This window comes from Lotus japonicus, chromosome 4 (genome assembly GCF_012489685.1).
Source record: "Lotus japonicus ecotype B-129 chromosome 4, LjGifu_v1.2".
NCBI classification, from domain to species: domain Eukaryota; kingdom Viridiplantae; phylum Streptophyta; class Magnoliopsida; order Fabales; family Fabaceae; genus Lotus; species Lotus japonicus.
In genome coordinates, this window is record NC_080044.1 from 38,590,550 (window position 1) to 38,602,479 (window position 11,930).

The window sequence follows — 11,930 nt, forward strand, 5'->3', positions numbered from 1 at the left end:
CCACATGTGTGTCCGTTACTTGTCTAATGCTTCATTCGCTTTGGGATAACCTATGTCAAATGAGAAGCTTGTCAGGAAGATCTTGAGATCTCTTCCCCAGAAATTTGCTATGAAATTCACTGCAATTGAGTAGGCTCAAGACATTGAGAACATGAAGGTTGATGAACTTATTGGCTCTTTGCAGACATTTGAGTTGAAACTGAGTGGGAAGTCTGAAAAGAAGAATAAGAGTATTGCTTTTGTGTCTAACACAGAGCATTGGGAAAGATTGATAAAAGAACCAGGCCTAATGTCCAGGACATGAAGTTCGACAACAAACCCAAGTTTTCTAATTTACAGAGGAAGAAGAAAGATCTGGTAAGAACAAAGGAGTGCACTGTCATGTGTAACACCCCGATTTCTCGAGTGTCACACAGTAACAAACTTAGCCATTTTCACAAAGAATTTTCGCCGTTCAATTATTAATCTTGATTTAATGACCAAAAATTCAATTATTGCGAAACTTAACCTTTACGATTAGACTTTGCGGAATAAAGACGACAAGCATTTATGAAAAAGATAATCGTAATTAAAATAAATTATAATCTCAAGTACATAAATAACCCTTGGGCTGAAGCCCTACATCAAAGTACGTCAAAATAAAATCCTGGAAATAAAAAGGTAGTAATGGTTCAATACGGACTCTCAGTCCCACAGAAAGGAAAACTCTAAACCAGATCCCGCTTCTGAACATCAGCTTCCGCTTCACGCGCCCTCTTCTTGGACTGCTCCAGCTTTATCACGCTTTTCCGAGGTCCCACCCTAAAGCAACTTGGACGCCCAGGAATACGCTATGCACAGACTCCCGGCTTGGCCTCTAGTGGTGAAGGCTCCACTGCCTCCTCCTCCTCGATCAACCGTGACTCCACTGTGGTGTCCTCTGAAGGGTCTTCTGTCGAGTCCTCCGAAGGGTCTTCTTCTTCCTCGTCCCTATGAAACCTAGCTGGAGGATGCGGAAACATAACTGACCCATCCCTGAGGATCTGACTCTCTATGACCGTCCCCGTTCTGTTGTTGTAGGTGAACTCAATCAGCGGCAACAACTCATCCCAGCTTCCTTTATGGTCTAGCACAGAAGCTCTTAGCAAATCCTCCAAGGATTGAATAGTCCTTTCGGTTTGCCCATCCGTCTGTGGATGATAAGCGGAACTCAATCTTAACTTGGTTCCCATAGCTTGTTGCAAAGCTCCCCAGAAACGTGAGGTAAACCTCGGATCTTTTTCCGACACAATACTAGACGGTACACCATGCAGATGAACAATCTCAGCGATGTAGATCTCTGCTAGTTTCTCCACTTTGTAGTTCAGATTTATCGGCACGAAATGAGCAGTCTTCGTCAATCGATCCACCACTACCCATATTGCATAAAATCTCCTTCGCGTTAGTGGTAAAGCCGTCACGAAATCCATCGAGACGCTGTTCCACTTCCACTGCGGAACATCTAACGATTGTAATTTTCCTGCCGGCTTCTGATGTTCCACCTTCGCCTTCTGACAAGTCAAGCATTTCGACACATACTCGGCTACTTGCTTCTTCATCCCAGGCCACCAGAAATGAAGTTTCAGGTCTTGATACATCTTGTTCATTCCCGGATGAATGCTCAACCTGCTCTTGTGACCTTCATCCAAGATCAACCTTCTCATAGTTGCGTCATTGGGCACACAAACTCGCCCTCTACAACGCAGGATGTTATCGTTTCTGACAGCAAACTCTAGTGCCTTCCCTTGAGTAACTAGTTTGCGCCACTCAAGCAATCCTTCATCGGTCTCTTGCTTCGATTTGATCTCATCCAAGAGCCCACTCGACACCGTCACCATCCCGAAACTAAGCTTCCCTGGAGCTATCTTCACATCCAAACTCAGATCTCGGAACGCCTCCAGCAGTTCTAACTCCTTGACCATCAACGAGGATACATGCATAGCCTTTCGACTAAGAGCGTCAGCTACAACATTGGTTTTCCCCGGATGATACTGTAGGTCAAACTCGTAGTCCTGAAGAAATTCCATCCATCTTCGCTGTCTCATGTTCGAATCTTTCTGGTCGAACAGGTAATTCAGACTCTTGTGATCACTGTAGATCGTGAATGTACTACCATACAGGTAATGCCTCCAAATCTTGAGAGCATACACTATAGCAGCCAATTCCAAATCATGCGTAGGATAGTTCTTGTCGTGAATCTTCAGTTGTCGCGAAGCATAAGCAATCACTTTCTTCTCTTGCATCATTACACAACCCAACCCATTATGTGAAGCGTCACAATGAACGTCGTATGGTTCTCCTTCCTTGGGTAAGGCTAGTATTAGTGCAGTAGTCAGTCTCTTCTTCATTTCCTGAAAACTCTCTTCACATTTCTCCGTCCATGCAAAAGGTTGATTCTTCTTAGTCAACTGAGTCAACGGTGAAGTCAACTTTGAGTAATCCTTCACGAAGCGTCTGTAGTAGCCAGCAAGTCCAACAAAACTTCTGATGTCGCTTGCCGTCTTAGGTTGTTCCCATGACATGATCGATTCAATCTTGCTAGGGTCAACAGCCACACCTTGACTTGATATGACGTGATCAAGGAACTTCACTTCTTCCATCCAGAATTCGCACTTCGAACCATTAGCATATAGCTCCTTCTCCCGCAATACTCTCAGCACTTGGCGCAAATGCTCTTCGTGTTCTTCTTCACTCTTCGAGTAAATCAGAATATCGTCAATGAACACCACCACGAACTTGTCCAGAAATGGTCTGAATACCCTGTTCATGTAGTCCATAAACACTGCGGGTGCATTGGTAACTCCAAACGGCATCTCAAGGTACTCATAATGCCTATATCGAGTTTTGAATGCGGTCTTCTGAATATCGGCCTCCTTAACTCGGATCTGGTGATATCCTGACTTCAGATCTATCTTCGAGAAAACAACAGCACCCCGAAGTTGATCCATCAAATCATCTATCCGAGGCATCAGATAACGATTCTTCACTGTCACCTTGTTGAGTTGTCGGTAGTCCACACATAATCTGGACCTCCCGTCCTTCTTCTTCACCAACAACACTAGTGCACCCCAAGGCGACACACTTGGTCGGATGAATCCCTTGGAAGAGAGATCCTCCAACTGCTTTGCTAATTCCGCCAACTCTGCTGGTGCCATCCGATAGGGCGCCATTGAGATTGGTCCCGTACCGGGCATGATATCAATAGAGAACTCTGTCTCCCTCACTGGCGGTATCCCCGGCACATCCTGTGGAAACACACCCACATAATCCTGCACTATCAAAATGTTGCGCACGTTGCCGTCGTTCTTCGCCTCAGCTACAATGGAGTTCACGAATGCCGGTGAACCCTTTCCCAAGGTGTACGAATTCAAGTAATCCGTAACGCCTGAATCCGGGAAGACTATGGCCTTGTTAGCACAGTCCAAGAGAACGTGATATTGTGTCAACCAATCCATTCCCAGAATCACATCGAGCTCTTTAAGCCCTAAGAAAACGAGATTCGCAAGAAACTTCCGATCCTCGTAGATCAACGGACATTGCAAGCATGCCGTGCGCGTAACTAGTCGATCGACGGCAGGGGTCGTCACCACCAAATCGAACGGTAAGTCAGCATTTAGCAACCCTAACTTTTTCCATACACTCCTCAGCAATGAATGAGTGTGTAGCACCAGAATCAAATAACACCATTAAAGAAGTTCCAGCGATAACACACGTACCCTGGATAAGATCATCGGTCACAGCAGCTTGTTCCCCAGACATTGCAAACACACGACCTGGAGCAGAAGGTCGCTTTCCCCTGGCAGCATTCAGTACTGGCTCGGCCTTAGCAGCACTAGGACAATTCCTCTCCACATGCCCTGGTTTCTGGCACTTCCAGCATACAACCTCCTTTCCACATTCATTCGCATAGTTCCCCTTCTGGTTGCACTTGTAACAGACGACATCATCCTTAGGAACACGTGCTTCACCCCTTCCAGCAAAAGGTACCCTGTCAGCAGGGCGTTGGTAAGGCTTTCTCATCGGAGCCTTGCCCCTTTCAAACCTACCAACTTGTCTCTGTCCCTCAAACCTTCTGGTCGGCCTCTGCCCATAACGAATCGGACCTCCACCATCAGACTTGCCCCTCTAGTGATTCTTCATTGACTCCACTTCACGAGCTTTCTCCACCAGTTGTTGGAAAACTCTGATTCCCAATGGCCTCACAGACTCCTCAATGTCATTCCTCAAACCCCTCATGAATCGGTTGCATAGGTACGCTTCATCCACTTCCACTTGGAAAAAGCGAAAGTGTTTGGAAAGGGTCTCCATTCTTGCAGCATATTCCCCTACGGTCATCAACCCCTGTCTCAGGTTGAGGAATTGATTCTCCATGTCTTCCCTGGCAGTCTCCGGGAAGTACTTCTCCATGAAAGCCCTTTTGAAAGACTCCCAAGTTATGGCCACATGGTTAGCAGTCATCAATTGTTTGGCGCTCTGCCACCAGTACTCAGCGTCACCCTTCAGCATAAAGGTCGCCAAGTTCACCTTCTCAGCATCAGGAGTGTGGAGAGCCTCAAAGATTTTCTCCATTTCCTGAATCCACAGATCAGCTTTCTCGGGTTCAACTTCGCCTTGGAACTTGGGTGGTCCATGGCGGTTGAAGTCAGTTCTCATACGGATCTGGTCCTGTGCCAGCTCCCTTTCAGCCCGTTGTGCCCTTCTGACATCTTCCTCAGCTCTCCTGGTGTTCTCTTCAGCTTCCCGCTGAAGCTGCGCCGCGGCTTGGGCAGCAGCAGTGGCAGCTTGCTGGGTCATCACCTGAGCCAGCTGAGCCATTGCTTGAGCAAGCTGAGCATTGGTTGGGTCCTGGAGGCATGATGGAAATCCTGCTTAGAAATAGAACCACAACCCAATGTCAGTGCCCTCAAATTAAAAGAAATATCTAAAGTATACAATAAATAATCTATCTCAAGTATCACGACAATGATACTATTCAGACAATCACAGCCAAGCAAACATCTTAGCACACAAGTCTACCCAATCTCACCGCGAAGCTTTGAAAACATCTTTATCAAAAACAAAACATCAACGAGTTCGGAAACTCGTAAGCCCAAAACCCTTAGTGCTCTGGTGTTTCAACCGGAGCTCTGATACCACAATGTAACACCCCAATTTCTCGAGCGTCACACAGTAACCAACTTAGCCATTTTCACAAAGAATTTTCGCCGTTCAATTATTAATCTCGATTTAATGACCAAAAATTCAATTATTGCGAAACTTAACCTTTACGATTAGACTTTGCGGAATAAAGACGACAAGCATTTCTGAATAAGATAATCGTAATTAAAAGAAATTATAATCTCAAGTACATAAATAACCCTTGGGATGAAGCCCTACATCAAAGTACGTCAAAATAAAATCCTGGAAATAAAAAGGTAGTAATGGTCCAATACGGACTCTCAGTCCCACAGAAAGGAAAACTCTAAACCAGACCCCGCTTCTAAACTGCTCCAGCTTTATCACGCTTTTCCGAGGTCCCACCCTAAAGCAACTTGGACGCCCAGGAATACGCTGTGCACAGACTCCCGACTTGGCCTCTGGTGGTGAATGCTCCACTGCCTCCTCCTCCTCGATCAACCGTGACTCCACTATGGTGTCCTCTGAAGGGTCTTCTGTCGAGTCCTCCGAAGGGTCTTCTTCTTCCTCGTCCCTATAAAACCTAGCTGGAGGATGCGGAAACATAACTGACCCATCCCTGAAGATCTGACTCTCTATGACCGTCCCCAATCTGTTTCTTCCCAAGAGCACCGCACCGCCGACATAGATCCTCCGAACTCCGGAATTGACGGTCTCCCAGAGCCGGTCTTCCTCTGGCCTATCCAGAACGATCTCCCACCTCTTGATAGACTCCACATCCTTGGAGGTCGACATCTACCCCCCCCCCCCAAAATAAACACATAAAACAAATAACAGGGTCAGGTCCAACAGAAATAACAATAACAAAATCGACAGTACACAATATAAGTACGTTATATGTCTTTTATGGGAATAAAGTCAGTTAGTCAGTGAATAACGAAATCTCACATCACACAACCCACCAAACCTTCCTTGGCCAATCACATAGCTCTGCAGATGTACAAATCACGTGAAGCTGCAATACTTCACAAAATCTCATGGTGACCGCAGTCAACCAAATCACGTGGAGCCGCAATGATCCACAAAAGTCTCACGGTGACCGCAGTCAACCAAAATACGTGGAGCCGCAATGATCCACAAAATTCTCCCTCGCGTGCAAGCCCATCGTTCTCATGGTACATAGTCTCACCTAGACCTATGTTCCATAAAATATCTCATTTACTTGCAAGCGATTAATCACGTTTCTCTTTGTTTAAGGCTCTAATGTCATCCTAGAGTCTTACAATTTTCAACGTCGAATAAAAATAACGACAAAGCAATCATAGTCACATTGGGAATTACGGCTAAGTGAGCGACCCTTTGTGACAATTACTTGAATAAGCATATTATATAGCAAATCCATAACCATAATCATAATTTGCATGCCTTTCAACCACATAATCTTAGAAAATTAATTAAATGAGTTGCCTAACGACTTGCGCATTGAAAAGAAGAAAAAGTGTGGCTCAAACCCTAAGAAATAGGTTCGGCCGAACCATGAACAAGGCTCCAGGGTTTTCAAAAAAAAATTTCTTTCCTTCTTTTCAACCCCACAAGTCTTAGTCCAGCCCCCAAACATCCATATGATCACCCAAAAATTTCAGATTAAATCAATCATCAAAGATCATATTGGAACAAGTGAAAAGCAAGCCAAACATAGCCAGTTGTCATTTGAATTTCACATAAAATCAGATTCATAGCATACACCCCAAGCATCATATTCTCAAAACTCAAGCAACAACCATCAAGATCACATCTTATCTCATGCAATTTTCATGGTAAAATCCTAATATACTACCCAAAACCTAGGACCAGCCCTACCTTGAACGAATGGTGATGGAAAAACAGAGGTTTTGAGATGAAAGAATGATCACAAATTGCTGTCCAAGATCCTCTCCTTGCTCTCTCTCCCAATAGGTCTCCTTCTCTTGCTCACGCGCACGCTCCTTCTCCTTCTCTCTCGATCTCTCTCTCTCTTTCCCTTTCTTTCTCTCTTTTTCTCTTCTCTTTTCTTGCTGTGTTTTTACGTGAAACAGTATGGTAGCACTTCTGATTTTCTAAATGAGAATGAAAAATAAGGATTCCCCCCTCTTTTCCTTAGTGAAACCGGCGGCTAGCATCACAATTGGGCTAGGTTTTGTTTTTCCTTCTCTTTTTCCCTCACTAATTAGCCCAAGCTCAAAATTTAAAAGGTCAACTAATAAATCAGAAGTTAACACCTTTTTAATCACCAATTAATCTGAATAAAAGGCAATTAAAACACAAAACCCCTCCCCCAAGCAACTATGTGGCCGGCGGCCACAAGGAGGTTTTAGGGTTTCCAAAACCCTAATCTCCTAAGCCCAAACCAAGCTTAGCCCACTTAGGTCTTTCTCATACTCCACTTCAGCCCATAACCTCTGATTAGATAATTAACCCCCAATTAATCACTAATCAAAAGGTTTAACACAAAAATACAATTTCTTACTTTTAGTAAAATTCGTAAGAACTGTACAACTAGACCTTTCGTCACTAAAACATGAATATCTCGGTCTTCAGAGATGGGAATGACCTGAAACCAAGGAGAGAAGTTAGCTAGCTCAGAGATCTACAACTCTCATGAAGGAAGTTTTCCCAAGTGAGGTCGTTAAGACCCTCTGAAAATTCACACAAGTTGACAGCTATAATCTGTCAATTTTCAAACTTGGACAAAAACCTCATTTTATTCAATTTTTCACTTGCACAATACAACATGAGTTCAGGGCCTTACATCATGAATGTGAAGGATATGGTCACATCAGGTCTGAATGTGCCACCTATCTAAAGAAGCAAAAGAAAGGTATGATGGTAACTTGGTCAGATGAAGACACTGAAGATGAGGAGGAGATATCTGCAAACAAAGTTAATGCTTTTTCTGGAACCATTTATGTGTCTGAGACTGGTGATGAGGACATCTCAGATGAGGATCTGGCTGAGACTTACAAGCTGCTACATAACAAGTGGGAAGAAGCATGTAAACTTGTGAGAGAATAGCAAAGTGAGATAGAACTTGTTTCTCAGAATGAAAGGCTGAAAGAGCTCAGTACAAAGCTGAAGGAAGATCTGGAGGAATGGCAAAGTAAGTTTAATAATGCTGACATTATGGAAAAGGCTAACCTAATGTGGATTAATGCAGGACTTCAAGAGCAAGTGGCAATTCTGACAAGAAAGCTTGAAGCCACTCACAAATCTGTTAGAATGTTGAACAGAGGTTCTGACATGCTTGATGAAATTCTGAAAGAAACGAGCAAGCAAGGAGGGAGTTTGAAGGGAATTGGTTTTGATTACAGGACATCAGAAAGGATCAAAGAAATTTGTTTCTGCTACAAAACAAACTAAATTCAAGAAGCCCAGGAATTATCAGTTGTCAGATCTATTGCCCCGACATGTGCCTCAGCATGTGAACCCACAACTTAAGTTTGGCAAAACTGTACCTTGGAAGTGTCACTACTGTGGTAGGAATGGTCATATAAAGCCCTACTGTTTCAAGTTATATGGCTATCCTCAGATGCACAATAATAATATCAAGGCCTCAAAGCCTATTCAGATGAGGAAGCAATGGAAGCCCAAGGGGGAAATCAAATGTCAGGTAGCCTACACATCTTTCAGAGCTTCATCAAAGGAAGACTGGTATTTTGATAGTGGCTGCTCAAAGCACATTACAGGGAATAAGAGCTTTTTACAAGACATCAAAAGTCACTCAACCAACTATGTTACTTTTGGAGATGGAGCTAAAGGAAAAATCAAGGGAGTAGGAAAGCTTGTTAGCACAGAATCTCCCAACTTGAATAATGTTTTACTTGTCAATGGTTTAACTGCCAACCTGATCAGCATAAGCCAACTGTGTGATCAAGGGTATGATGTGAAGTTCAATAAGATAGAATGTGTGGTGACCACTGATGATGACAAAGTTGTGATGAGAGGGGTCAGATCAAACGACAACTGTTATATGTGGACATCAGAGGAAAAAACTCATGTTTCTAGATGTTTGTTAACCAAAGAAGATGAGGTAAATGTATGACATCAAAGACTAGGACATCTCAACTACAGGAGCATGCAAAAGGTTATTGCTGATGAAGCAATAAGAGGCTTGCCCAATCTAAGCTTGGGAGAAGGAAAGATTTGTGGATAATGTCAGATTGGTAAACAAACCAAAGTGTCACACAAGATGCTCCAGCATCAGACCACGACAAAGGCTCTGGAATTGCTTCACATGGATCTCATGGGTCCCATGCAGGTTGTAAGCTTGGGAGGAAAAAGGTATGTGTTTGTCTGTGTAGATGACTTTTCAAGGTATACATGGGTTGAATTTATGAGAGAAAAATCAGAGACTTTTGAAATATTCAAGAACCTATGTTTGAGACTTCAGAATGAGAAGGATCGTGTGATCGTGAGAATCAGAAGTGATCATGGAAGGGAGTTTGAGAATTCTAAGTTCTTGGAGTTCTGTGGAATAGAAGGTATTAGTCTGAGAATTCAGCATGTTGGAAGGTGCTATAAGAAGCTTGTGAGAGAATTCTTGGTGAATCTCTCTGTTGATGTTGGACTTCCTGAGAGTGATGAATTCAGGAAAGTCTTTGTGAGGGTTGAATGTGTGGTGTTCTCACCTGCATGCTGTTACTTGTGCTGTGAAGCTGCCTGTTTCATTTCCTTCACTTCTTATTGAGATCATTCTCAAGCAGCATCCTCAGATACTCCGGGCTGATGAAGTGGTTATGTCTCGTGGAGTTCCAATCACCTTGGATCAACGTTTGTTTATGCAGCCACATGTCTTAGACATTGCCATTCCATCCAGCAGGACATCTGCCCCTTCTGTGACTGAATCTGGCACTCAGGCCATAATTGCTGAATTACAGGAAGTCTCCAAGGCTTTGCAGGAGACAATTAGGGTGAGCACTGCGAGGAAGCTCAAGGTTGATGCTTTGCTTCTCAAGCTGCAGGAAGAAGAACGCCAAGGAGGTGAGCAAAGTGCTGCTGCTACAGCTGCTCAGGATGGAAGCAATGAAGAGAAGGAAGGGTCTGATGAGAGAGTAGAGGAAAGTGCAGAAGAGTCTGGAGAGGAATCCAGTTCTGAAGACTAGATTGTTATGTTCTTTTGCTATTTTTTTTTTTGGATGTATTTGTGCATCCTTTGCAAATTTGTGCTAAAAAGGGGGAGTAGTTTGAAGTTTGAAGATTCTATCTGCTATGGCTTGTAATAATTTGTGTTGCTACCAAGAAGACCTATGCTCTATGTTGCTGTTGTGAAGACTATGTACTGAGAAGACCTATGTTGCTACTGTGAAGACTATGTGTTTTGCTAGTGTTAGCTTTGGTCTGTTTTATTTGAAGACAAGTTCATGACAATGGCTATGTTGTGTTTCAAGTTGGATCTTCGGGTTTTATGTGGATAGCTTATGTGCAAGTTGCTTCAGATCGTATTTCTGATATGTTGGTGTTCAAGTTGATCTATTGTGAAGTCGTCATATGTTAAGGCCTGATAGTACTTCTGTTTGTGTGTTTTTGCTGCTAAGTGTTTGGTTCCAACTATGCTTTTTGAAGTATGATTGTTGTTAGTATGGTTGCATCATTTGAGGGGGAGCTCTGACTAAGGGGGAGAATTGATTCCTTGATTCTCTATTTTTATCCTCTCTGGTTTGTGTGTTGTTTTAGACAAAATTTGACAAAGGGGGAGATTGTTGGTACATGTTGCCTTGCATTTTGTCAAAACAACCGATTGTCGAAGTAGATGCCGTGGCATCTGATTCTGTGGAGCTAGGGCATCAGTCCTCAGCTTGAGTTTCTGTTGTGGGCCCTCTGAAGATTAGTTGAAGATATGTTTTCGTGTTACTTGAGGAACAAGTAGCTATTCCAGAAGGGTTTTATTTATGGGTTGTTATTTGTTGAAACAATCTTTGTTAAAAGATTGGATTCTATCTTTACTTGTGCACTAAGTAAACAAAATCTATCAAGATTGTGTTTTGAATTGCTGTTGCTGCAATCTGTTACTTCAGCTCATGCTAACCCTAGAGCCCATGCTACCGCTGCTGAAGTCTATAAAAGGATGAAGACCTAAATCATGAAGACCATCGAAGCTATAGAGAGAGATCAAATGTTTTAGGATTTGTGATTGTGCTTTGTCCTTTGTTAATTGTGAATCCTCTTTGCTCACTGATTCCATAAAGCAAAGAAGGGTTCTGTGTGTTTGATTGTGTTTAAACTCTGATTGTTTATTATGTTCACCAATCACTGTGGTAGTGATTGAGAGAAAGTGAGAGGGGCACTCATACTTAGGTTGAGATTCTAAGTAGAAATACACTGGGTAGATTAGGAAGTGAAATATGAACTGTTGCGTTCATGAGTGTCTGTAATTCCTGAATCTTGAGATAGTGGATTTCCTTTCTTTGGGTGCAAACCCTCCAGACGTAGGTGAAAGTTTTTCATTGAACTGGGGTTAACAATTCTTGTATTTTGTTGCTTCTGGTTTAAGTTCTGTTTTACTGTTAAGCGATTGTCGAACCTATTGTCCCAACATCGTGCAGGACATTCGTACTACAGAGAACCAGAATTACAGTTCTTCTCAACCATCTTCTATGTCAAAGAAAGCTCCTGGGAAGACGAAGGCAAGAAACCCAGCAAGAAAGACCTACATGTCCAAGGTTCAGAACAAATAACCCACCAATGTCCCTCACTGTGAGGATGTTACTGATGAAGAGGAAATCTGTAACACCCCGATTTAGGGGGCGTCACTTTAGTAACCA

General features: G+C 43.2%; 1 protein-coding gene across 1 annotated transcript; it reads right to left on the bottom strand.

The window, feature by feature from the left end:
- Window positions 1-3,624: 3,624 nt before the first annotated feature.
- On the bottom strand, window positions 3,625-4,038 carry LOC130712720 (uncharacterized). Its single transcript, XM_057562539.1, has one exon. It carries the CDS (start codon window positions 4,036-4,038, stop codon window positions 3,625-3,627), a length of 414 nt encoding a protein of 137 aa, XP_057418522.1.
- Window positions 4,039-11,930: the final 7,892 nt, after the last annotated feature.

What these genes read in the sequence shown, in the direction of transcription:
- LOC130712720 (XM_057562539.1), bottom strand. Translation starts at nt 4,038, where the DNA reads ATGAGAAAGCCTTACCAACGCCCTGCTGACAGGGTACCTTTTGCTGGA.